Here is a 26,375-nt window from a genome sequence, read left to right as displayed (position 1 = left end):
AACGTACCGGCAAGCGCACGTATGTGATGTTACCGACAAAATGAGAATGCCTGAGTGTTATAAATAAAAAAATTGTGTTTTATATAATTAAATTTCTCCGCGCTTTTTTTTTGTTTTCGTCTAGTCTCTTGTATGTATTAATAAAACCTGTACTTGTAGGAATTATTTATTAAAAAACACTTGTAAATAAATAAATAACTGTAGAATCGATTTATAGCTTCCGCGCATTTGTATTTTAATTGGAAAATTGTTATATAATTAGCACCGCTATTAACATTTTTTGCTTCTTCATTTCTCTCAGTCTGATAATTATTGGAATGGGATATACCTTGTATTTTTTGCATAAGAAATTTTATACTTGCAAGAGATTTGTTTCCAATAATCGATACTACGTATGTATGTATAACGGGTTGCCGCGCGTGTCTTCCATATCTAACAATAAGTATAATTTATCTCAATTATTGGAGAAAAAAAAATCCGCGTTATCTTCTTTCGCAATACTGTTTACTGCACAAATAATCTTCTTAATTGCTTTTTAATAATTGTTTTAATTTTTCTTATTTGATACTGTTAAAATCTTGCATACGTAAAAATAATAAGTATCAGTTTTTTCTCTCTCTGCGAGATATAATATAGTTTTGGACAATGAGATCTTTTCACGTATAATATATAAATATATTGTAGAATAGAAAAAAGACTATCACATATATAATTATTAGCATTAGTAATTGATAATTTTGGCTGTTTATCGTCTGCTTATATTATACGTGTTTTATTATGATTCATTATTGTTTCCTATATTACGTATAAAAATTCAGTTCGATATACATTAATTGTACATTATTCTCTATTTGTCGAGAAGAGAAAAATCTTCATTGCCGTAAAATGTGTCAAGAAGATGTTGACGCGATTTTAAATTAGTCTTTCTATCGTGATTCGTTTATAAGTCTAATCGTCTTTTAACAGTTTTTCATAATATTTTTTCGCAAATATTTACATGTGCCGTTTAATTGTTCGTAGAAAAAGTACCAAGGTCCCATGGTGTAATGGTTAGCACTCTGGACTCTGAATCCAGCGATCCGAGTTCAAGTCTCGGTGGGACCTTAGTAGAGTTTTATTTTTGCCATTTCAACACGAGGTTTCAAATTTCGAAATTTCCAATATCTTCGTCTCTCAAACGAATTCCGCTTTTAATTACATTATATTAATCAGTGGATGACACGAGAGAAAAAGAGAAAGGTAACATGAAACTTTGTTACTTTACTGTTTTGTATTTTGCAAGAGTTTCTTCTCGGTCGATCTGATCTTCAAGCATTTGACTGTCAGAGTGACTATCGTAACGACAGCCCCGACGAAAGACACTACTCCAAAGACCATCAGTACCGCGAACCAATTTTTGAACGTGCCGATTCTATTGTCGCATTCGTAATCGACATCGGTGTTATTGAGGTTGAGAGTTGACAGGTTGACGGGTCTCAACGAGATCGATTTATATTTGCGCTTCGTCCCGGTGAAGTTTTGTTCCTTTTTGATAAATCGGTAGGATACGGCATAAGTGAATCCCTGACCATCGTAGGACCCTTTGGCGCTGTAGTACTGGATCAATAATTCGTTTCCGCTAGACGTCAAAGGTACTTGGATGTTGTTGATGTCCCAGTGAGACACATCGCAATAGGACCACATCAGGAAGCTACCATTCACCTGTACAAATTGTTGTCGATTTTTAAGACACAGCCATCTCGGAACTTGACAGAATAATCTCGTGAAAATAATAAATAAATTTAAAAATAAATTGTATAAGAAGTTATTTAGTAAAGATATCTAAGAGTTTGTTAAAATTTTTTATTAATTCTTAAAATTTCATATTATTCAAATTGTTTAACCTTTTAAATAAAATAAATCGGTCATGTAAAATTATCGATTTTTTTTTTACTATTTTTCATTTATGTATCCATCTAATTATCAATAATTAAGATGCATTTATCTCTGCATTATTAAGAGATATCAAAGATTAGAAATTGATTCTCGTAGGATGAATTTTTATAAATACTTATTGATTTGTATAACTTGAGAAAAGTGATTAAAATACAAATAAAAATTACCTGTGCTCCGTTATAAACAGTGATTTCATTCCCCGGGCAATAGTTGAGGCTAAAGTTTCGTTTATTGTTAGTCTCAGATTTCTCGTGGTCGAGCTCGTTTCTGAGAATCTTTATATGAACGGAGACCTTTTCCGTGGTTCTACCGAGAAACTTGTAAGTGCATACGGTATTGGGCGGATACCAGCTCCGCGGAGATCTGATGTTCTCCCTGCTGTTACGCCGGGAGCTCCTGTACACGAACTCGCATCTCGCGTGTTTCGTTTCTTGCGAGACGCGTTCTTCCTGCAGGGTCACTTGGAAACCATCGTGTATCACAGTGCCGTCTTTTCGGGCGAAGAACTCCAGAATCACGTTCTTCCCGCGCGAATAGATACGCGGTACACGGCCGCTGCCGCAGAACTTGGAAATCTCGAGAATCTTCCCATTCACGTTTTCCAACAGCGCGAGATAATCGCCGCCATCGCACGTGATGTTCTCCGATGATTGGTCATTTCCGGGATATTTGTACTTTGATACCTTAATAAATTATACAAGATATATCTATTACAAAAGAGTAAATATAGATGCAGAAATATAATTAATAAATACGTAATAATCGCAATTATCTAATGATCAAAATAAAATTTTAAATCAAGTAATTGAACAATTAGAATAATAATTAATAATAATAAAGCTATTTAATTTTTATTGCAGATATACTTGTGCGTAACTAATGTACTTTGTACAGAAAAGTTATTAGCGAAAGCTCGCTAATACCCCTCTTTTCTGCTTGAACGAGTTACTTACCGTCGTGCTACCGAACGTCTCATTCGGCTTTTCAGGGTCGCCATTGAGATAACGGTTCGGAACGACCCTTCGCTGGTCCTGCCTCGTTATCTTCGAACGCATTGATTTTATGCGAAGTCTCGGCTCGCTCGTGCCAGGCCTATTCGGCGGCTCTTTGTGATGATATCGCCTGTCTCCGTACCGCCGTGTCGCTTTCTTCTCGTAGTGCCTCCGCCTCGTTAATTGTCCATTCGTTTCCGCGCTGCGTCTCGTTCGACAGTTGTGTTCGTTCCTCGATCGATCGTCCTCGATAATAGATTCATCCGCTAGGAAACGATCCCGGCTCCTCGTGAGCCTCGCGAGGGCCGTGAATGACGATCCAGCGACTCCCTCAGACTCTAGGGAGTCCTCGCAATCTTCCATTTGACAACTCTCTTGATCGCTATAGTTCATCAAGTCGAAAAGATCCTCCGGCTGACCACCTATCCTAAAGCGACCGGCGCTCGACTCTAAAGCAATCCTGCATCTGTGTGTAAAAATAATTTCGATATATAACTAATATCGATATAATTAATAAAAATTTAGCATTTCATTTTTCATTTTCATCTAACTTCTTTGGCGCTATTTGATAAAACGATCAAATTTATATAGGCGAATTTCTGATTCCGGAATTCCGGCAAAGATCAGCAATCTTATTAGTGATTTGCACGCACCTAATTCCACGTGGATAGACGCTGGGATAGCCCGGCGAGGTCAGTCTGCAGGATCTGCGCTCGTTCCGTACAGTGCACTCCATGGGACACGTGGGCGACGAGGACGGTGAGTAACCGCGATGACGTTCGATCGCCAGGCGTGCTGGCAGGATGGAGAACTGCGCGGAGAAGACGACTGGGTTCGCCGATGCAAAATGCGCGTCCGACGACAAAGTGATGGTCAGATCCGGACCACGTCGCAGAAATAGCCTGCGTGAAAAACATATGTGATTTTATAATATCAGCGGCGAGAATCTGAGAGAATCAAGAACGAGACAAGATGTATGAGAAGAATAAAGTACCTCGTAACGTTCCCGGTCACGTGGCCGCAATATCGACCTGTCTCGTCGTCAGGATCGTCCGCGCTGTCCGAGAACTGAAAATACGCTCCCTCGCATCGAGCTTCCTTCAGGAAACCCACCTGCAATCTCCTGACCTTCACCTCGATCACCTACAACGAATTGAAATTAATTATCGATTAATTTTGCTACTTTACCTACTTCAATTCTTATGTTATTTTTTATTACTTGTATTTCTTGATTTATTGTCAATTTTTTACATTATTATTATATATTGTATTATTTTTATTGCAAATTACAAATTGAAAAATTAAACATGAAAGTAAAACATGAAAAATAATTACAACAGCGATTTATGTACGTATTAACCTGTGGATCTCTTAATGGCGCTCTGATTCGCACAATGCATCGTCCCATTCGTCCTGTCCAGCGAATCCAGCCGACCGAATTTCTGATGGTGCGATTGCATCCTACGTAACGCGAAAAATAAAACGCTGTGTGTAATAGCAATAAATAGATATTTTGGATAAGATGGAATTCAGATTGATCGTTCAGCTACCCCCCAACAATCTTTCGTTCATTTCTCTTTGGCTCATTTCCGTATCTCAGATCCCCCTGGGGTCTCAGAATCGATCTCGCTCAAATAAATTTATTTCGCGGAGGAAGACAAGACGTTGCGAGAAATGGTTATCGAAACGCCGCCCCCGGTATTTCCGATGACAACACAACCTTATTTATTCAACGATTCTCCACTGCATCGAATTGATGAAATTGCTCAGAGTTTACCGGCTAATTAATTGCCATTGATGTCGGCGATCTCGCTGAAACGAAGCGTCGTGTACCCGAATGCTTCTGTGTACTTCTCGACTCTCGGCTATATTTGTCATCTTAATTTTATCGCGTGCGAGTATACGCGTATATATCTCGTGCCTAATAGATCGATATCGTTCAATTCCCGCGTTCCACAACACTTTTCATTAAATTGCAGAACGCACGCATCGGCAATGTTAATCTTGAATACGACAAAATCATAATATTATTTTGTGCGAATGCAAGTAAAATAATATGTAGGTATATATAATCACATTTCTTTGTTGTCTCTTTTAATTAATACATATATCTTTATTCCGACATATCTTTTCTTCATTTTCTTTGTGATATGGAAATCGTATCATATATTTCTCAAGAAATGTACTTATATTTAACGTCTACTACAATACTAGTAGTATACGATCATTGCAGAGGCTATCCATATCACAAACGCGTGACAATGCATACAATTAATTACATGAAGTATCCTCGGGCGATAGCTTCTGTATGCGACGGTCTTCTCGTTACGAGGGACATGAATAGTCATAAACTAACGACTCCTTTGATGCATCGAATACGTGAAAAAGCGTTTATTTTTATTTTATTATCGCTATAAATAATGTATGAATTATTTCTATGCGCGATCTTGATTTTCGATCTTTCGTTTTATGTAACGTAAAGATAGTCTCTTCCTCACTCCCTCCCCTTTCTCTCCTGAGCGAGCGGCGACCTTATAACGATGGCGCTAAATACGTTGTCCCTCCATCTAGGCGAATGTTATTCCATTACAAAGGTGATTAACGTTCTTTCTCGATGAAGTTTCGCCCCTCGTGCTTCATTAAGCTAGGCAATTTCATTGCCGTCGAAGCTTCTATCGGGATTGCAGCTTCTCCTCTATCGAATCATCCGCGAATCATCCCCGGTTATTCGAACATATTTGTATGATGACAAAAATAACATGGTTATATTTGAAAAAAATTTATATATTTTCTTTAAATAATTATTTTTTTACGAAGAAAATTATAATATTATCAATTTTTATAAATCGATAAATATCTCATTTATTATAGCAATTAATTGACGAACAAACATTAATCGATCGGCAAACCTCTGATCTCGGCGGAAGCCCACGAAGGATCATTGAACGGCAGGATCAGCAGCGAGAGCAGGTACAGGGCAGTTTCGTATCTCATCTTCGCCGCGGTTTGTCCTATTTCACGTTCTCCCTGCGCGGCCTCGTCTTCCGGTTTTACTCATTTTCTCTTCATCTTCATCGCGAAGGCTCGCTACCCTTCATAAAGGCGACTGTCGAGAGGTACGTCTTATCTGAGAAATGAAAAACGACGAAGCGACGTCGAAAACTTATCTCACGCGATTACGGCAATCATTAACTCTCAGTTATTCATCCTCTTCCTTGAATATATAAGACGTGAAATGGAAATTAATTTCAAACCATCATAAAAACGATGGAGGCTGACACCGAGAATTAAGAGTTCGTAGTTTTCACCTCCTTTCTAATTCGTCTACTCATTTAGGATTCATTCGGCGTATCTTCTCTCACGGGAGGAGACGAGCGGTGTAAAAATAAAAGGCTGGATCAAGTTGAAGGATGGCGGGTGAATAAGCGGGTAGAGAAGGAACCAAGGATATACATGTAAGCCCGACGCGAGCTTTTGCAACTCCGTGGAAACGAAAAATTCCAAAGTTCTTGAAGCCGTCTCGAAGGGAGACAAGTCACGGCCAGTGATCCCTTCCGAAGAAATGGCCCCGATCTTTAAGAACTTCCCGAGATTTCTCTTTCTTTCTCTGTCTCTCTTTCCCTCGGTGAGATAAGCGGCTAAACTCTCCGTAGAAAGAAAAAAAAAAAACCAAAAAATTATCAGATTTTCTTATTTTGCAAATCAGAAACATGGAAAAGTTTGTAAAGATCTCCCCAATTAACTTATTCTTCCAGCAGAAGGATCACGATAATTGGTTCTTATCGATATCTTTAGTAATTTCTTGTGCCCAACCTCAGTATTAATAAAAATTGATGATAATTTTAATGAGAAAGTTGCGATATTTGAATCGGTGCATAAAATTTTCTCTTTTATAAAAAATATAACATATATATAAATATATATAATATATATTTTTAGAAGATATATATATATAATATATAAGCTTTTATTGAAAAAAAAAAAAAAAAATTAAACACACATACCTATACATAAAAGATAAAAGATGTATACATTACTTTTTATAAAAATACAATATATATATATATATTGCTGTTAATTTTCTTTTTTCCCGTAAGCGCGTATCACTTGGATATATTTTTCGCGTGCAAAATAAATAAATAACTACAAATACATATAAACATACACGACACGTCCGACTGAAAATACGTCCTCCTAAATTGCATCGGCGCTACGCATCTCGATTCTCGAATTTGGTCCGAATTTAGCGGCACGCGCCCAACGGCCATTTTCCGCCGTGAGTGTGCGGCTGTATCCTGGTTATTTTAAGCAATTGTTAAGTGTGCTCTCACGGCTCTACACCGAAAGCACATTTACACGCTCGTGTCTCATCGGGCCGTGATTCAGCGCGCTCTTATCTCGCCGCTTTTGTTCGCCCCTAATAAATGTAAGCCCAGCACCCGGCCGAGTCCTGGTGTTTTATCCCTCCCCCTCTTAGGCCGTAATTATCCAGATTTCCGTAATATTTACAACGCAGGTGCTTAAAATCTCGTGTTAAATTAGAGGCTATCTCGTACACCGTTCTATTTTCTTCTTTTCACGCTATTCGAATGAGCGCTTTAATTATGCGCCGCGCGTAATTCCGTCGACTCTCTTTAATTTCCTATGGCGCTTTCGATGATTAAATAAGTAAGAAGCTCTTACTTCGAACGAGTCTTTATTTCGTCCGAAAGTTTGCATTATTTAACAAACGATGCGCCGTCGCGATCGCATCATATTTTAATTACGGATTCTCTCCAACGAATCTGGAGTATATTAAATAATTTAATTTTATTGATAATTAAAAGGATTAAACTTTAATTACCATTACCGTTGAATCCGAGTTTATTTTATGCTACTTATCGCAAAGTCATGAAAGATACATTTACGGCAGATATAAAGAAAGCACGAGAATAACTTATGACAGTCACGAGATTATCGCATTATTTCATATACAGTACACATATATGTATGTATAAATATAAAAACATATGACTTACATATTTAAAATCGCAAGATACTCTAAATTCCATGGAATTTCTTCGTCGGCGAGTACCACGTGTTCCGGATCGAACTAACAGGGTAGCGGGAACATTTCGCGAATCTGAGCCCGTAAATCTGCAATTGAGCGTTAACCGGAAATTTCTTCAAACCTTTTTAACTAAATTTAATATCGAAAGACGATTAAAATGAGAGATAATTCTTCTACGCACTGCTATTGTTGGAAATCCCGCGTCCTGTAAACAATCTGTACCGAGCGACGTTCGAAATCTCTCTGTCGCGCGTTGCGGGAAAAACTTCTCCATAAACGCGACGCGACGCGTAACGCTTTTTATCGGGGGTGAGACACACGTGTCACGCGAGATTATTGGCCTTTGTGAGCGGGCTGACAAATGGTCCACCGCATATGGCGCGTCGCGCACGACTGAGGGACAGATTTCGGTCCAGCAGCATCTCCCTCTCTGCCCTCGCGCCGCTCCACCCGGCTGACTCCCACGCCGTGTTGTCGATGCATCACGCAGAATCCGCGCGTGCTTCCGTTAACAAAGCTCTCGCAATGATATTTTTGCTCCTTGCAGGAAAAAAAAAAGAAACAATAAAAAAAATAAAGCGCCGCGATATTCCAGATTCGGCGAACGTCATAAAGGCGAAATAAATGAGAAATAAAATTCGGGAAAATCTTTAAAAATTGTTCGAGAAACAATGCTGAATCATTGTTATTTTTGAATATGTATTATAAAATACAATATTATATTATTATTGTTGTTTTTTTTTTCTTCTAGCGCTTTTGTGAACGTAAACAACTTCAATTATAGAATATTATGCATAGCGTGCGAATGAAAATTAGATTATGAATTGATAATTTTTCGATCGATTTCATCTCGAATTTCTCTAGCGACGACAGACACGATAAGAAGGATATATGTGTATAAGCGGAGGCCAAATTCGAATGAAACTTTCTAAGAGATTGCTCCCGTGGGACTCATGACGAGATCTAATACACTTTAAGGATATCACAAACGGAAATCGTGAAAGGGGCAATCTCGAAAGGTGCCATTTAATTCGAGGAGAATCTTTGCATCTTCGCCGAAAAGATCTTCACCCTTCCAGCGTGGTACAAAAAAAATATCTGTCACGCAGTGTAAAAAGACCTACTCCATATAACTTAACTCTAAATATACGATTTATTTTTTAACTATCCGATTGCTGTCTTATTCGGAAATTAAAATAGATGAAAACGATAGGATTGAAGGACTCCGAGAATTTTTACACGGAGAAAATTTTACAATACAAATTATATAATCAATTATACATTCTACATTTTAAATTTATTTTAAAACTAAAATATAGCGACATTTTAAAATATTTCTTATTATAAAAATTGTAAATTATACATTTGTTCTATTGTTCGTTAACAATTATGCAATTTGTTTGTGTATCAGAATGTTTGAACAATTACGATGCTCCTTTGTAAAATATACGTATATATAATATTATTGAATAAAAATATCGTGATTTCTTTTATATATTAGCATGTTTTACGACTACAAAAAATTACATAATATTTTCTCCGTATATTAGAAAGATCGATTTCGAAGATTAAGAATTAAGTTAATTTTACAAAACGCATTGCGTTAAATAAATTCTTCTTAAACCCGGCTAATCCGACAATTTCTCCGTTCGGTTATTTACTTTTTATTTCTGATATAATTACTATCGATTCTCTCTTCTTTTAGGTTCAGTTCGCACCCCATTCAAGTCGGACCTAAAATAAACTCGAATCGAACGAGGCGACGCACGAACCGCGAGCACACGGCGGCGATTCGATATCGCGGGTGGTGGTATTTTGCTGAAAAAAAGAGAGTATGAAGGGACGACCGTCGAACTTTTTCACAAAGTCGAAACTTGGGATTCTCACTCCCCGATCCCGCTTACACATCCCGCTCACGTACGCGAGGGTGGTTGTTTTGGCGATGAGGGTAGCCAGGATTCGCTCCCGCGTTACGCGCCGCTCTCGCCAAAATACGGGATCCGAATTATTGGGACGAAACCACCGCGATTTCCAAGTGCGACACGTATGAAGTCGATATATCGTCGCAGGCGATATATGCCACGAGCGTTCTTTCTGTCAACCGGAAGGGGCGAAGGCGGGGGTTGTCACACGAAGAGAAAGGGAGAGAAAAAAAGGAAAACAGGCTCGTTAGGGCGACACTAGAAAGCGTCGATATTGAACGGATGAGAAAACACACGGGTCTTGGTTTTATAGTATTTGTGATTGAGTAATCGAACAGAGACAAATAATTTTTAAACATTAGAAAGAGCAGAGTAACAATTAATTATCTAATCGATTTTTAGATCTGATTATGGTCCAATTGTATTTAATGTTTTAATTGAATTTATTTTAAGAAGTACGTAAAAATTTTTCTCTTACATTAAAAATAAAAATCGATTTTAATATTAAAAATTTCATAATAACAAGTCTTTAATATTTTAAATACACAGCCCCCCCCCAGCCCCGTCCCCCTTTGCTTTCTGTTTCTAATTAGTTGTCGCTACGTCTTCACTTCCTTGCTTGTTCTCTATGAGAATAAAACAACGACGATTCTCTCTCAAGTGCTCGAATGATGATCGTCATCGTTGGCGGGATCCTGGTATATCGAGCGGACAACAAAAGTGGCTTGTACATGCCCGTCGCTAGGTACAAAGAGCACACGGGGGATCCGCGGGCCACCCCACAAAATTCCAACTGCAATAAATTATATTCGAGGCACGTGCCAGTCGTAGGGGTGAGCGTCGTGTGTGCTGTACCAAATGGCACTTTCATTGCACTTGCCCCACGGACTTTGCATCTTGCCGAGTTTCGTCACCCCCAATTTATAGCTTTTCTTCGTTTTTCTTATTTCTTATGGAAGATTGTTTTTTTTTTGCGCGAGTGAAGATATATGTAACATTTATTATACATATATTATATATCGTATTTTTATAAAATTTTAAAAAAATCCAAAGAATGTATGTGAACACTGTATATAAAAATTTCGTGGATCTAACTCAATACTCGAGGGAGGAATATTCAGCAAAAGCTGATTCCGCTGATTTTTATTTTATTTAGTTTTCTCGCCTCAACCACCCTCGATTCCGGCAATTCGCGATAAAGATACTTTATCAGAAAGGGATATATTTACCGATAGAATCATTATTTTTCAAAGCGATTCGCCGCGGCGAGTACGCGCGAGTAACGTGCGTGGGAAAAAGGGGATGGACCATTAAGCCCCCCGCGCAAGATACATCATTTTTCATACTTTAACGGTAACGTATACGGGTGCGTGGATAAACCAACATGAGATTCGCTCGAGCGCGAACCAGCAGCGATAGACGACAAAGCCGGTTAACAAGTGATAATTACGACGAAATCCCGTGTTTTGCAATTTAGTTGTAATTTTCGTCCGGTACACAAGGCTCATTAGAAACTGAACAAGCTACGTAATTAATTTTAATAAACATCTTCGCATTACAGAGGGAATTATAAAAATGAATATATTATATATCGTCCCATTTTTTCAAAAAGAGTACCCTGAATTATCTTAATTCTTAAAATGTAAATTTCGTTCAACAGAATTATTCAAATGGAATAAAAGTTGTACCTTTCTTCCTACTTTTCCAGACAACTCCGCATCTCTGAATCTTCTCTTTAAACTTTAAATCGACGAATCTCTCCATATTTCCTAGACGATCCTCGTTCTATTTTTATATCTAGATTTCCGAATTTATCAATTCATGAATCACCAACTGCAATGAATCGACAATTTTCGAATCTATTATAGATCTCGTCTATACTTGACGATCGTCGCGTCGCTCAGGTCATCGCAAAACATTTGTCGTTAACTTATTACTGGATGGAAATAATGCGCGAAGTTGCTGGCAGAGTCGTTATTCCCAGACATCGCGGCTAGACGATGTTAGTTTCGTGTCTCATCCGTGCGGTTGACATTTAATTCAAAATCTTGCGTTACCCTTCCTACCCACTGTGATCCGGGCTTATTCACGCCTTTAGCCGCAGCGCTCATAAATCTTGGAAAACTTGCTGGTGGCTACGAGCTAACCACCCACCAATTAGCATCCTGAATTCGAGGGTGCGTGCAAAAGTTTTCGATTTCCCTATTGTCGCAACAGCCACTTTGTTGCAGGATCTTGTCGAGAAACCCCTAATCTTAATAACAGATTCTTCGACGAAATTAAAATTGGATTCCTCTTTTAAAGAGAATCTTGCAGAATTATTTTGTCAAATAGTTTTATAATTGTGCAATAATATATAATTCCTCTACCCAAATTTATACATTTTCTACCAATTCTAAATTTTCGCTATAACAAAAAAAAAAAAATTATATTAAACATCTCGATTATTACATCTTAAAATTTTTACTGGATATGATGCGAAAGATATTTTGAGCTCTTGAATGATTGACTCGAGCTCGGCTTATTTACATTCTAATATTTCAAATCTAAGTAATACATATTTAAAGTGAAGAAATAGTTTGATAAAGTTACAACGTTTATAAATTTTGCATAGAATCGATAGTAGCAATACCGTTTCCAAATAATCCAAAAGGTGATAGTAATCGAAGCGCCCAACAACTCGTAACAAATGTCCAAAGGGTGAGTGGCAAATGGTCCACTACAAAACAGTGAGAACTCCCCATGGGCTCGTCCTCGACAACGGCCGTCTGCAAAAACATTAATCACAAGTCATTCGGTGTTTGTGTTGTCTATTCCATGCTTGTCTGACACACTTTGTCATCGATAGATTATCGACAAAAAATTTCGAATTTATAGCGATTCAAATTCAAATCGGATGTAGATAAAATCGACGCGAAGCACTAAAATGTTTGAAAATTTGACATAAAACATCTGTTCAAAAATTAGAAAAACAATATATATCACACAAACAAATAATATATATATAATATATATAATAATAGTAAATAATATATATATATATATATATATATATATATATATATATATAATCAGAATGTTTATTCAAATCTTGAAAAACTCCCTCGAATCTTGTAAAGAAAAATACGGATACATATCGTTGTACTGATTGGTAATTTGATCAATCGATAAATTGCCGACTGCTTATAACATAAAAAAAAAAAAATATATATGAAACAATTTTTTTTTTTAAATTCTTTGGGTACCAATAAATTTTCCATCAAAATTTTCTGACTTTTTAAGGTAAAAAAGTTTCATGAGAATTACAAGCTTCTCAGATTTTTTCAGTAGACATTTTCTGATAATTGATTATATTCTTTGTTTTTTTTCAAGATAGAAAAAGATTTTATTAATGGAAAAGGACGTGTTTATAATATATTATGTATTTTACATATATAGTATATATGTACCTATATAAAATATACCAAAATTTGCAAATTACAAAATATCATAATTTTTAAATAAATTTCAAATGAGGCGAGACACGCGCATTTCCTTTTCTTATTTTTAAAAAAATTATTATTATAAATTGTTTCAATTTATATTTATGAAATGATAAATGCTTTCTCGCAAGCGCTTCTTGATTCGTATATCGCAATATATACAATAGAGCTAATGTATTCCCTAGCAGGAAATGATGATAACTATTTCCAAGATACATAATGATTGTAACCGTGTTTATCATGGGACGTAATACTGATCCTATTTTTTGCATAATTACAATAATTAAGTAAATGTGACGTAAAATATTTATATTTTATACATATCAAATGGTCTATGTATATATCCCTAGAAATTCATTGATTTTCAAACAGGAACTCTATCTGCTCTGTTTATACTTTCTATGCTTAAAGTTTTCCACAAGCATAATATAGATATATAAAATGAATAAAAAAAAGCTATCTATTCATATGTATTTAACTTTAAAAAGAAAAAAAAAATATATATAGAAAAGAACACAAAAAATTATTAGCAAATTATTACAATGTGTGTGTATAATTTATATATATTAGATTTGTCCCCACACGATATATATAATTAAAAATATTAAAAATTTATTGATGTACTCTTACAATTTTTACAATATTCACTACGAGTCACTACTCGCTGCTTTTTTGACGCGAGTTTGTAACTCTAGGATTGTGTTTTTTAACCTTTTGACTTTTTGTCGTAAGCTTCTCAGCATTACCTTTTGCCGTGTAATTCTTTTAATTGCCACTTCCCAATAAATTTTAGCTTGTACCGGAGATGTAGAAATCTCTTCCCATCGAACGTCATATAAATGTTTCTTATATTTTTTCTCTGGCTCATTTGAAGAAGAAGAGTCTAACGAAGAAGCTGATATTCTAAAGAAAAAGCCTTCTATGTGACATTTTCTTATTAAATACAATGGAAGAGCATCATTGTATCGCTTACCTTTCAGGCACTTGTGTTTTACCATCGCATTCGTGAGCGACAAATTCAGTATTCTTGAATGTATCCTCAGCAATCATTTGTATCTTCATTCCAATAATACTCGACAATTGATTATCTTCTCTAGCATCTACTTGCGATATTGCAATATTTAACGATTTGTTGTCCATAGTTTCCACCACGTGTCCAGTGTCAGAGAGCCGATCATCCTTGCTCTCCTCATTCAAATGAAGAGACGGTATCGCACCTCGTTTTAAAAATCGTTTGCCTCCGACTATGCTGTATCTGAAGTCGTCTTCCTTAAAATGACGTGAACATATTCGCGAGGATTCGCAGATTTTTCTCTCCGTTTTGCCGATCGCAAGCAACCATTTCTTCAATAATTCGTCATTTTTTGGTAACCTTGAGAGAATCATTTGCGGATCGTTTTTTTCGCGCTGAATATCGGGATACAATAGTCAGAAGGTCAATAGTCAGGTACTAAAATACTCACCCGTAGAGCGATATGTCTGTCATGACATGTGTTTGAATTACACGATATTTGCAACAGATGCATACACGTGTCATTGTATATATATATATATTGAAATAAATCAATTAATACAACCTCTCTTTAAATATAGACATAAACAATATTTTATAATCTATCTTGCATTTGTGAAAATATCTTCTTTTTATATCATCTTTTTCGGATCTAAATTTATCTCATTCGAGTTGTCAAAACTGTAAACAATAACAATTATTTACATTTAGTGTCAAGAGAGCCAACTCCAAATTATCTTGGAGAGAGAATCTCCATTTTGATATCACTGCATCAAGAGTGATGTCATTGGTTGCATGAAGAATTTGTCGGAAGTAGCAATTGGCTACTGAGTAGAAAATTTCTAGAATCTCTATCTAGAAATTCTAAGAATTCTCTATCTAGTAATATAAAAATATCGGCCTAATGCTAAAATTGGTGACAATCTATGTTTGCATTTGTACGAACTAAATGAAATGGATCGTGAACGTGAACGTGCTTGTGAAATTATTTAATTCCATAATATGGTGATAGCAAATTAATATTATTACTGATAAATTTATTTAGACAATGTCAATCAATATATTATGCGCTGCATTTCGCAAAATTGCAGTGGGCAGAATAAGTGCGTATATGTGACAACTAAAATCCGCATAATTAAGCAATAACCTAAAATTGCTACACACACACACACACACACACACACACACACACACACACACACACACATATATATATATATATAATATTCACAGTGCTTTTATTATTATTTTTCAGGTACTATTGCTAGTGCAAGATGTTACTCAACACATCAATCAAATTGTGATGTAAATGTAATATCTCGTTTAACATCCAATAGTCATGGCATACTGGATAACACTAAATCTGACGATATAAAATTTATACCGGGAACGCTTAATATAGATTTTGGGATACGTACAAATGGAAATTTAATAAAAAATATTATTGAAATGCCTGTTACAAAAATTCCTCCATTGCAAGAACCTATAAAGCATTTACCCATTCGATATGATTTACCTATATTGGAAAAGTCTATAGATTTACCTACCAATGGAGAAATCTTTGAGAAACATGCGGTACGTTTAATTGTGATCAGGCATAAGAAAATAAGGAAACATAAACGGAGAAAGCTACGTAAGAAGATGCGGTTTATATGGGCAAAAGTGAGACATAAGCGAAACGTAAAGAGAGAGAAAGCGTTTCAGGAAGAGCTAATTAATAAAATTAAACAAGCACAAGCATTTGATGCTAGAATGTACGTTAAAGAAAGACTCAATATTTTGAACAAGGAGAGAATACCAAGGACTTTCAGAGGCGAGATTTTACCTGCTGACATGATAAAAAAATTTATAGATGAGAAAAAATCAAAAAGAGAAGCAAAGCTTAACAAGCCTCGTTTAGTCCTTTAATTTATGTATAAATCAAGTAACAATAAACTTTATGCTAATTAATTTCGTGTTCTTTGAAATTTGTATTACAAATATTACATAAAAATCAGAATTTGTGGAGACATAATTAAGAAAAATCACGGAAATAATTAAATGAGCAATAAATTCATTTTTTTTTTCTTATAAAAGATAAATCGTTTGTACAATCATTCATTATTTATAGCTTAACAACAATCACATTAAAGCATTTTATAGGTATATATAATAAATGATATTTATATACTTTCATTCATTGATTAATATTAATATCGATTCTAAATTGTACATGATTGAGAGTAGATTACACATTTGATTACTTATGCTTTACAATAAATATATAATTGAAAAATTTTTCGATCTAATTCCATAAAATAATGGCTCTCAGTGAGATATATACAACATGATCGTGAATTAAAAATTGGCTTCTCTGATTTCTATAATTTTATGTTTGTTATAATAAGTAGCTGCCATTACATGCTATTCTTATATATGTACAACATGTAATGAAGCTATTTATATACATACAATTTAATACTATAATGTAATAGCACCTTCTTTTTTCTTTGCGCATATTTTTATTAAGGCATACTGAATTTCTTCATTTATTTATCTTTTTATATATATCTTCATAATTTTGAAGATTATAGTTGAATTTATATACTTTTGCTAATTTATTTTATTAATATTTTATTATGTTCCTATAATTGATGTTACAAGAATGTAGTATTTTTTATTAAGTATACATATATAGTTAAATCAGTTTCATGCTTTGTGAACAAATATGTATTCTCTACAAAAATATATTTTTTTTTCTCTGGTAATTTGTTTAAATAATATTCTAGAATAATAAAATATGTCCATTTGTGTCTTATAATTGTCAATTGTCTAAAAAATATTTAATCTTATTTCTTAAAGTATATATTTGTGTCACAAAGCAAACGTCAGATTTTTTTGAGTACTTTGCCCATTTCATATAACATCCTTAATAAAATAGATAACATTTTTTTTAGTTTTCATCTCATTTTCTTCGGCAGAAGGGCTTCAATTAAACTTAATCGATACAAGTAAATGCGTTCCTCTCTCTTAACTAATTGTAAGATAGATTCTTTTAAATAGTCGGACGCTAAAAATTATACGATTAAAGTGGTCCTTTTTACGGTAATATTTGGCCCTTCTTAATTTCTAAAACTTTTGGTTTGTTACTTATTTTGCCGGTCGTCAAAGTATCACTTCTGCCAGAGAAATAATCCTCGATCTCTTGCAATGTTCTACCTTTAGTTTCCGGAAGACATATGTAGAAGTATATTGTGCCGAATAAGGATATACAACCGTAGAGAATGAACGTACCATGACGAGTAAGCGAATTGGCGAGAAACGGATAAGTTTTCACCACCATGAAGACAAACGAGTGCGCGCACATAGTGGTCAACCCGCCAATAATACCGCGTACTTGGACTGGATAAACTTCGCCAATCATCACCCATGGGATAACCAGGAAGCCCAGGGTACAAGTGACGGTGTACGAGAATATACAAAAGACCGGGATCCATGTGGCGACGAGTGTAAGATCATTCTCGACACTGTAATTCTTAAACCACATGTATCCACCTAATCCTAGCATGGACAAGCCACAGCCAACAGAAGATATCATCGTAAGGGGTCTTCTGCCGCATCTTCTACACAAAATGCAAGCCACGATCGTGGAGATGAGTCTGACTATTCCCAATATGACCGCGGCCAAATATTTATTCAGGCTCGCTCCTGAGTCCTTGAAAATTTCGACGGCATAGAAAGTTATAACGTTGGTACCCGACCACTGATATATCAAAAAGTATAGAAACAACAGGGTGAATGGCTTCAGCGCGCTTGGTTTTATCAAGGCGCATACAATCTCCCGAAGTCCAGTGAGTCGTTTAATGTTATTCTTATTGGAGAACTCCACCAGCGATTCCATCTCCCGATTCACGTTGTAAGTACTGCCGCGAAACCTCTGCAACGCTTTTTCCGCTTGGTCCGGCTTGCTGCGCGATATGAGATAGGACGGAGTCTCTGGGAAAAAGAACATCAATAGCAACGCGGTAAATGGCAAAATACCGCTGATTGCTGCGCAAACATTCCACGTCACTATGCTTCCCAGAGCATATTCTATCAGCACCCCGGTGCTGACCCCGACGCTTGCGAGCGCGGTCAACATCCCACGGAGATGTGGCTGCGTAACCTCGCTGGTGTAGACGCGTGCCGGTGCGCCCACCATACCCGATCCCAAACCGACGAAGAAACGACCGGCGTATATCATGCGTATATCGGTCGCGAACGCGATCAACAGCCATCCGAGCAGAGCCGGGATCTCCGTGATGATGAGCGAACGTTTCCGGCCGAGCATATCCATCATATAGCCAGATAGCAAGCAGCCGATTGGCGTGCCGATGGAGGATATGCTAGCTATAAAGGAAAAAAAAAAATACATATATATTTTCAGTATAAATTACAATTTTTCTGTAGCGAATAAAAAACATATTTAGATTGATTATCTCGTACGTACCGATCCATGATTCTTCCGTCGATCCTTCCTTGATGGGAATTATGCTGTCCGGCTCCTGGAGTTGTGGCAGGGCGATGGCGGAGAAGCCGAATGCCATGCCCGTGTTGATGGTGCCGAGCTGGGCCACCAGCGCGGCCAGGACTTGCCTGACGGCGCTTCCTCTGGGTGTTCGAACATCCCCGTTAGGATCATTCTTTACGTCCGTTCTCTCGTTATCCAGCAGCGTGGGCGGCTGAATTTTCGGCTGCAGCGCCGAGTCTACCAACGAGGTCTTTTCCAGATCTTGCGCGTCGCTATTCTTTCTGCAATAAAAGTGACGATTAGCGTTATACATAATTGTAACCGTGCAATATTTATTTGCGATTGAGCGAACACGTGGAACATGTTTTCGCGCACGGAAAGTTAACGACGAGCAAGAATTTTGTTTTCGCAGCTTATTTCTTACAATCGCGCGCGCCCCGCATTTCTAATGAGACAAAGCAAAATTTCAAAGCACAAGGATAGGCATTTGTGTTAATAGTAATATAATATCGAAAACGTTTGATTATTTTAAAATTATGTAAAAGCATAGATTTATTGCCTGTATTAATAAATATTATGCGAATGAGAAGATACGCCGAATGATATAATAATGCGACGACGCTAGACAACCAACTGTGTGAGCTACATATTTAATATACATGCGTATTATTTATGTACAAATCGATAAAAATCGATTACTTAATACGAAATTCTTGCCGTTTCCGTTATAATCGTTTCGTTGACATCGTTCTATCAAGTATAAAGTTTGCAATCAAATTTTTTTTTCGGAAATGTAAATATATCGCTCGCGAGAATGAGAGATGTAAACACGGCTTTGCCGCTGTTTATCGTGTGAAGATAACAATTATTTTTGTTCATCGCAGATAACGCGGCAAATGTGAAACATATATAACGCAGAAATTTTTCCACATTAAATATCGCCAGATAAAAACCGAATTCGTCTGTCAATAATGACAATTGCAACAAGTCTAAATATTTGCGCGTAAAGTTCATAGCAGTTGCTAAATTTGTCGTTTCTATCGTTGCTAAAATTAGAACCGACCTATATATATATATATATATAGGTTTTATATATGTATATATTTATATAAATGTTTGATTATCGCCTTTGATTATAGAAACGATATCGCATAGGTGTCTAGAAAAGAAGGGAATATTGAAAATTGCTAGAAAGAGAGAAAGAGAGAGAAAGTGTATGTATGTGAAATGGAGACATGGCTCGATTAATAACAAACGCAATACTTTGTTTTAGCAAAAGAAAAATTTTTTTATCTTAGACTAGTCTCCGATATACATATATCTACGGAATATCATATGTATTTGGTATTTTAAGACACTTTGTATATCAGGAACATTGCACACAGTTGCTTATTGGTAGGATAATATTTGCTTTACGAGAATTACAAAACAGAACCTTCACGTGAGTGAAGGAACGATTGATTAGGTCTTTCGAAAGTTGCGGAGTTATGCGTACGGGATGACATAATCGTCGAGTATCATGACCTTTAGGAATATGGGAAAATCTATTGTATAAAGAAATGATTCGGCATGTACACTTGTATTACCCTACGACAAAACAAAGACGCATGTTGCTTTTCGTAGAACTCTGCCATATGCTGATCGTGACTCTCGAATGGAAGATATCGTTGTAATCGTTTATGTAAATTGACACGAGTATATAAAAATATGAAGGCCTTAGGTGATAATAGAGATATGTCCGCATCTCTCTCCCGCGCGTTTTTGTTTACCTATTCATCGAGAACGACGAAACCGCGAGTAACAATTTTCTTGACGCGTGCAGCTTGTTACACATCGAGGAAGTAATGTACGTATACCGGCAATTTATATTTACCGCAATTATAGAAAACGTTAAGCGGTCGGTGAACCATTTATCATATTGCACAATCCATCTTCAGACTTTTCCCTCGATATCTTTACTCACACCTGCATCGACAATTACTACTGTCCTCGTGAAGATTACTGATGGCGCATTAATTTGTCATTTGTAAATATAAACGTGGCGAATTAATTAATGACGTTTATATACTTGCACATTTATGTATTAATCATTCTTGTTCATTATTATATATCGAATACGCGAATTAATTAATCAACTAAATTTAATGATAAGACGACATCGATCATTCTAACGTAAGTGAAAAGCTACGTATTGATCGACGGTCAGAATATGCATGTCAGATTCGACACGTGTTTTGCAATCATAAATCCAATTGAAAGTGAAATTTACATGCGCGCGCGAGTGTTATTTTCATAGATACGCGACCTCCAATCATTTGATCATGACATATGTTCACGACGTCCATTCAACCTTGCTCCGAAATCCTACAATTGTATGCAAATTAATAGCATTATCGGAATTTCCCAAACAACCGCGATAGTTTTTAACATTTGGCTCTCTAACAAAGAGGAAAAAAAGGGAACATTTTTACAATATTTCGTATTTACAGTAAATTCTTTTCTGCAAAAAGCTAACGACAATAATCTCCGGTAAAATTATTGGCAATGTAACTATTGAGTTTTACGATCTTCCAAGTCTGCCAAAATTACGGAAGGAGAGAAAGGTTTTCTAAATGCCACGCCAGAGTGACGCTTGTCAACGAAGAGGCATCGCCGTTGTTCTTGACAGACAAAGCGGTTCCAAGACAGCGTATTCACGACGTATGTATGCTGGCTATTTTTTCTCACACCTTGACTTTGTAACATATATCGCAAGGCCGTACAAACGCAATCGGGGGACACTTTAAGGGGCTCATCTGTCACGTACAGAATTAGAACGCGCGATTTCGCAAGAAGGATTTTCCATCGGATACTGGTCCGCGCAACCACCTCCTCATCGCGTCAACGGAATTTTCCGCAACAAAATCTTAAACGCATTTATTTACTCGCGAACGTCAAGTGACACCCAGAGATAGCCTTCACCCGTACATTCGCATACAAAACGAAAACGGCGAATATAAAATTCAATCATCCGGCTGAATCATCGTTGAGATTGATTACGACAGATTTTTTAAAATCCATTCTTTTTTCAGACTATATCAAATATATATCGGAACACACATCGATAATTTTTATGTTATAAACTTTTGGAAAAGAGAATACTTTTCGCAAACTAAATGTGAGGAAGCTGAATAGATGGTGGAACTATATTTTATATTTAATTTCAAGTGGAGTCTAGTTTAACAGAATTTTTATTTTATGCTAAATTATAAAGATACATGGTGCAATAAATAGACTTTTCTCGTGGTTTTTTTTTTTTTTTTTTTTTAAAGAGATATTGACTCTAAATTGTCTCTGAAGAATCTGTCATTAAAAAAATATCCAATGATTTTTTAAGATACTTTGCATAGAATATTTCATATAGAAGCTCCGCGCGAGAATTGAATCACGGCTTTGTGGTTCTGAGTAATCGAGGAAACGCGATTACTCTTTATCATGCCACGTACAGACATCGGTCGTTCGTATGAATGCGTAGGTTCAAGTGATTTTTTTTTTTAATTCTCTTGCTAAGCATGCACATAAACATCATTGATTGAAACATGAAATATAATATTAACAATAGCAGTTCAAAGTTCATAAAAAAAAAGGAGAAAAAAAATGCTCGTCGAATTTTGTAATGCGACCGAAATAATAAAATATAATTATTGAGATAAAATAAGAAAGCAATAATTTTTTTCGCAACATCTCTATTCTCAAGGAGTAGGAAAAAACTGATTTAAAAATTGACTATTAAATTATTTAAGACTTTCAGAAGAATAAAGAGGAAAAGAATCAAATCGGGTACGATATAATAGATTAGATGTGAATGAGGTTCGATCAATTCCGTTCTAAATCTATAAATTTTAGCGTAATCTAATAAAATCTAATAATTTACAAGATGATTCGCCAAGCAAATTCGCAGATCTCTGGCAACAATACAACGGAATCATAATGCCATCACACATATAATACATGTACAATACATTTCTCGCAGATATCACGCCTGATCAACCAAACGACGAACGCATCCCTGATATTAATAGTCTAATGTCTAATTACATCACGCCGCTTCAATGAATGTGAATATGAGAGAGCAAATAGCGGCGGCTGTAAATCGTCTCGAAAAGCAATAAGTAATATTATAATGCGTTACGAGATACGCAGGATATTTGCTAATCGGCTAGTCACCATCTCCGATCGTTCAATATGTATCAACAAGTCTATATAATCGCGCACAAATAATTACACGTGGCGCATTTTTTTTTTTTTTTTTTATTCGCGAATGCGAATAATTCACGGTACGCGCATCGCGGTACGATGTTCTAAAATCATCCAGATCGTCATCATGACTCTGTGTTCGCTAGCTCGAAGTTCAATGCTGGTCCGTAGTACAGTGTTGGACTGCGTCGTCGTTTAAAGATAATTTTGACGCAAAAAATTCTCGAACCACTTGACGTTCAGGGTGAGGTAGCGAGATCTTTGATCTCGCCCCAGTAATATTCTCTCTCTCTATCCACTCTGATCTTATTTTTCTAGAGATACTAGATAATACGAACTCTCTCAAAGCCTTCTTTAATCCATACGATATTAGTAACAACATATGTATCTCTTCGTTCTTACAAGAGACACCGAGTCACGCATCTGCGTGTACCAGCGACATGAAATTTATTATTATCGTTTAAATATCGTATCATTATTAATTTACGGTCACGAAGGAGGATTTTGTCCTTCTTGACGAGAACCTGCATTACCGTCGTTTAAACGTGATACGAAATGGAAAGCGTCATTGTCCGTCATCATCGTTGGTCGGAACTTAACGTTTTTCCGCTTCATTTCCTGTATTATCTCGATTTCCGCCGTCAATGAACGAATTTTCTCACCATCAAGGCCGTTATAAGAAAAACACACTGTGCAACTTTTACGCGATCGCCTCATCTTCTTGAATTTAAAAATATCTCATATCGCTCATCTCCGACGCATTGCGATTGTGCATCAATTTATTGCATTTATGTTATTCGCATAAGAATGAAAAACAAATTAACGAACGCGTTTTTTAAATAATATACCAATGAAGCTGAAATATTATAAATAAATAGTTGAGTTATCAATTCGAGAAAATTAATGATCCGATTATGTAATATTATTCTAATTTATAATATTACGATTAACTGCGTGTATTCTAAAGCTATATATAGATAATTAAATGATTATCGACTACGTAAATATTTCTGAAATACGTGATATTGAATTAAAATCTATCATAATTTTGTAATAATGTACAGTTTACGAAGAGGAGTAGACGGGTTCATATCATTAAAAGTCAATTAACGTATTATAATAGCTCGATGACGACAGTACCGTAATTACGGTATCGGTAATACATCACAACGAATAGATCGACCGTACTTGTCTCATACAATATTGCTATTAACCGGTATAACATTAATAGACAAATTGCATCAGCGCACAGTCATACCAGGCATCAATGTTTTATCAGCTAACAAATTTATCAAATGTCAAGAAGAAAAGAAAATTTTTCTTTTCTCTCTGTTCGCTGAGAAAATTGCTAAATATATGTATCTCTCTCGGCGGGGCTTTGTCGCACACATCATAAAACGCGCCTGACGACGTGACAAAAGCATCGACAAAATGACACAACTTTTTTTTATATTCGATCATAGTCCGCGGGTGCCGCCAGGTTCCATTTCGAAGAGCATAAAATAAAATCATAAAATAACATCGAACGCGGAGTTTTCATATTAAATAGGCTAAAAATAAAAAAATAAAAAATGTCGTTTTCATTTAGAATTAAAACAATATTATCTCGTTAAAAAAAAAAAAAAAAAAATTCAGCTTTTACTAATTACGCTTTGGAATCGATCGATGAATTTTCAGCAGTTATAATATAAATCTATCCCAATTCGTTCGCGATTGATATTCGAGCAGCTTTAAAACTTATGCTTGTGAAATTTAAACGCGGCCTCAAATCCTTCAGATATTCATTAATCACGTATTTTACTGTTCTCGTACGAGAAGACGGGAGACACGATTTCGGAGCAAGATGAGAATTATAAAATGTTATCGCGCGTGATATTCCGAGATCCGATTGTAAACAAGAGCTTCGGATATATATATAAAATCACTTGTTGATCACGCGTATATATTCGCCACGTTGACAACTCTCGATTTTATTGCGGTATTCTTACCTCTGTTCAAAGTCACGTTTGACCAATTAACGCGGTTCTATCGAAATACAATATTGAATGAAACATGTAGATATGTATGTAATATTTTTCTCGTAGGAAAGAAAAAATTGTTTATCGCTCTTGAAATTAAAGTAGAAATTTTATATAAAAGTATGAATTTCTTCAACGATCGTAATATAGCGGAAAACGGAATAATACCATGTAATGAATGAATTCATGCGAATGCTTATCACATATTTAAACGATATCGCAAAAATGTGCTGTTCTTCTATTACGAATATTCGCGAGATCTAGGTATTTACAAATACCACGTGCTGCTGTGAAACATGCGATTACACCGGAGAGAGAAAAAGAGAGAGCGAGGGAGCGAAATGAACAGTCCCGGTTCATTTTTAGCTCTACCACGCTATATCTTTTCTATATTTAAAATGAAATATTACAAGAGGCATAGAAGAGACAACGAGAATTCAGAAAAATAGAAGATTCGGAAAGAACAGCTGAAAAAAAAAATGACAGAAGAGTGATGCGTTCACGTCTACTCACTCTGCCATGTCGAATGTCGTCATGGGGGAATCGGTCTCCTCTTCAATTAATTACACGATATACCGGCGTATCGTGTATATGACGTATAAGTATATATCACAATTCGCTAATCACAATGTTGTATCACTGTAAGATCGCCGGGTCATCGCCGAGATTTTCTCTCCTCGCCCCTTCCTTCGCAAACTCACGGATTCTACTTTCCGGACTCGAGGATTCGCGTAAAAGAGGCCACAATTTTCTCTCTATTCGAGGATTCTCTAAAATCCCCGAATACTTTACTCTCAGAGACTGGCCAGAAGGCGTCCAATCGTGCGTCCAATCTCGTAAAAGCCAACGAAGGTCTTTCTCCACGGGCGATACATCTGCGCGGACTCTCTCGTTTTTTGCTCTCGTATATTCGCCGATATACCCTCGATAGAGAATCACTCTTCTTTTCCCTTAGTGTGTTGACGATGAATATTGTCACGTGTACTGAGGCCAAGGTCGAACGGCCGATATCAACATACGTTATTCACGTCACGCCTCGCTCGAAGTGACTGACGGCTACAAGTTACGCGAAAGCTTTATATGCGGTGAGAATTCGCCTCGTGGGGGAGAGAAGAAGGGGAGAGAAAAAGCTTTGACAGCAAAGCGCATGCGGACGGATATGAAGAACGCACGAATTTCGTTCAACGGAAGAAGGTTAAGATCATGACATAAAAAAAAAAAAAAAAAAAAAACCCGGAA

At 36.2% G+C, this 26,375-nt stretch overlaps 4 protein-coding genes and 1 non-coding gene across 6 annotated transcripts; 2 read left to right on the top strand and 3 right to left on the bottom strand.

Moving 5' to 3' along the window:
- Positions 1–846: 846 nt before the first annotated feature.
- Positions 847–11,605, bottom strand: LOC138933484 (uncharacterized). The gene is made up of 10 exons (XM_070296214.1): positions 11,588–11,605; positions 8,159–8,517; positions 7,946–8,063; positions 5,837–6,054; positions 4,288–4,388; positions 3,922–4,070; positions 3,581–3,829; positions 2,889–3,393; positions 2,103–2,618; positions 847–1,701 (listed from the first exon to the last, which is right to left on the bottom strand). The coding sequence occupies exons 4-10, from the start codon at positions 5,919–5,921 to the stop codon at positions 1,261–1,263; spliced, it is 2,046 nt and encodes a 681-aa protein (XP_070152315.1). The 5' UTR covers positions 5,922–6,054; positions 7,946–8,063; positions 8,159–8,517; positions 11,588–11,605; the 3' UTR covers positions 847–1,260.
- Positions 1,033–1,104, top strand: Trnaq-cug (transfer RNA glutamine (anticodon CUG)). The gene has a single exon. It is a non-coding gene; the product is annotated as a tRNA-Gln (tRNA).
- LOC138933485 (uncharacterized) lies at positions 11,501–14,929 on the bottom strand. Of its 2 annotated transcripts, XM_070296216.1 has the most exons (5): positions 14,845–14,929; positions 14,355–14,753; positions 14,128–14,284; positions 12,532–12,667; positions 11,501–12,305 (listed from the first exon to the last, which is right to left on the bottom strand). In XM_070296216.1, exons 1-5 carry the CDS (start codon positions 14,916–14,918, stop codon positions 12,295–12,297), a joined length of 777 nt encoding a protein of 258 aa, XP_070152317.1. In that variant the 5' UTR covers positions 14,919–14,929; the 3' UTR covers positions 11,501–12,294. The 2 variants fall into 2 exon arrangements, with proteins under 2 accessions (XP_070152317.1, XP_070152316.1); XM_070296215.1 differs by lacking the exon at positions 11,501–12,305 and having other exon boundaries at positions 12,355–12,667.
- A 408-nt stretch (positions 14,930–15,337) lies between these two features.
- LOC138933193 (uncharacterized) lies at positions 15,338–16,398 on the top strand. Its single transcript, XM_070295745.1, has 2 exons — positions 15,338–15,496; positions 15,649–16,398. Exons 1-2 carry the CDS (start codon positions 15,442–15,444, stop codon positions 16,299–16,301), a joined length of 708 nt encoding a protein of 235 aa, XP_070151846.1. The 5' UTR covers positions 15,338–15,441; the 3' UTR covers positions 16,302–16,398.
- An 82-nt stretch (positions 16,399–16,480) lies between these two features.
- On the bottom strand, positions 16,481–26,199 carry LOC138933192 (facilitated trehalose transporter Tret1). The gene is made up of 3 exons (XM_070295744.1): positions 25,650–26,199; positions 18,862–19,163; positions 16,481–18,761 (listed from the first exon to the last, which is right to left on the bottom strand). Exons 1-3 carry the CDS (start codon positions 25,670–25,672, stop codon positions 17,473–17,475), a joined length of 1,614 nt encoding a protein of 537 aa, XP_070151845.1. The 5' UTR covers positions 25,673–26,199; the 3' UTR covers positions 16,481–17,472.
- Positions 26,200–26,375: the final 176 nt, after the last annotated feature.

Source organism: Polyergus mexicanus, unplaced genomic scaffold (genome assembly GCF_030449975.1).
Source record: "Polyergus mexicanus isolate NDT 795.1 unplaced genomic scaffold, iyPolMexi1.0 SCAF_5, whole genome shotgun sequence".
In the NCBI taxonomy this organism is placed as follows: domain Eukaryota; kingdom Metazoa; phylum Arthropoda; class Insecta; order Hymenoptera; family Formicidae; genus Polyergus; species Polyergus mexicanus.
This window is presented reverse-complemented; position numbering and strand designations above follow the sequence as displayed.

Coding starts and splice junctions, on each gene's coding strand:
- LOC138933484 (XM_070296214.1), bottom strand. CDS start 5,921: ATGAGATACGAAACTGCCCTGTACCTGCTCTCGCTGCTGATCCTGCCG. Junction 4,071..4,287: donor CGCCATTAAGAGATCCACAG/GTTAATACGTAC, acceptor AATTCGTTGTAG/GTGATCGAGGTGAAGGTCAG. Junction 3,830..3,921: donor GTGACCGGGAACGTTACGAG/GTACTTTATTCT, acceptor TTTTTCACGCAG/GCTATTTCTGCGACGTGGTC.
- LOC138933485 (XM_070296215.1), bottom strand. CDS start 14,918: ATGACACGTGTATGCATCTGTTGCAAATATCGTGTAATTCAAACACAT. Junction 14,754..14,844: donor ACAGACATATCGCTCTACGG/GTGAGTATTTTA, acceptor GATTCTCTCAAG/GTTACCAAAAAATGACGAAT. Junction 14,285..14,354: donor AAAACACAAGTGCCTGAAAG/GTAAGCGATACA, acceptor CTTTTTCTTTAG/AATATCAGCTTCTTCGTTAG.
- LOC138933193 (XM_070295745.1), top strand. CDS start 15,442: ATGTCAATCAATATATTATGCGCTGCATTTCGCAAAATTGCAGTGGGC. Junction 15,497..15,648: donor AATTGCAGTGGGCAGAATAA/GTGCGTATATGT, acceptor ATTATTTTTCAG/GTACTATTGCTAGTGCAAGA.
- LOC138933192 (XM_070295744.1), bottom strand. CDS start 25,672: ATGACGACATTCGACATGGCAGA. Junction 19,164..25,649: donor ACGACATTCGACATGGCAGA/GTGAGTAGACGT, acceptor CTTTTATTGCAG/AAAGAATAGCGACGCGCAAG. Junction 18,762..18,861: donor GACGGAAGAATCATGGATCG/GTACGTACGAGA, acceptor TTTCCTTTATAG/CTAGCATATCCTCCATCGGC.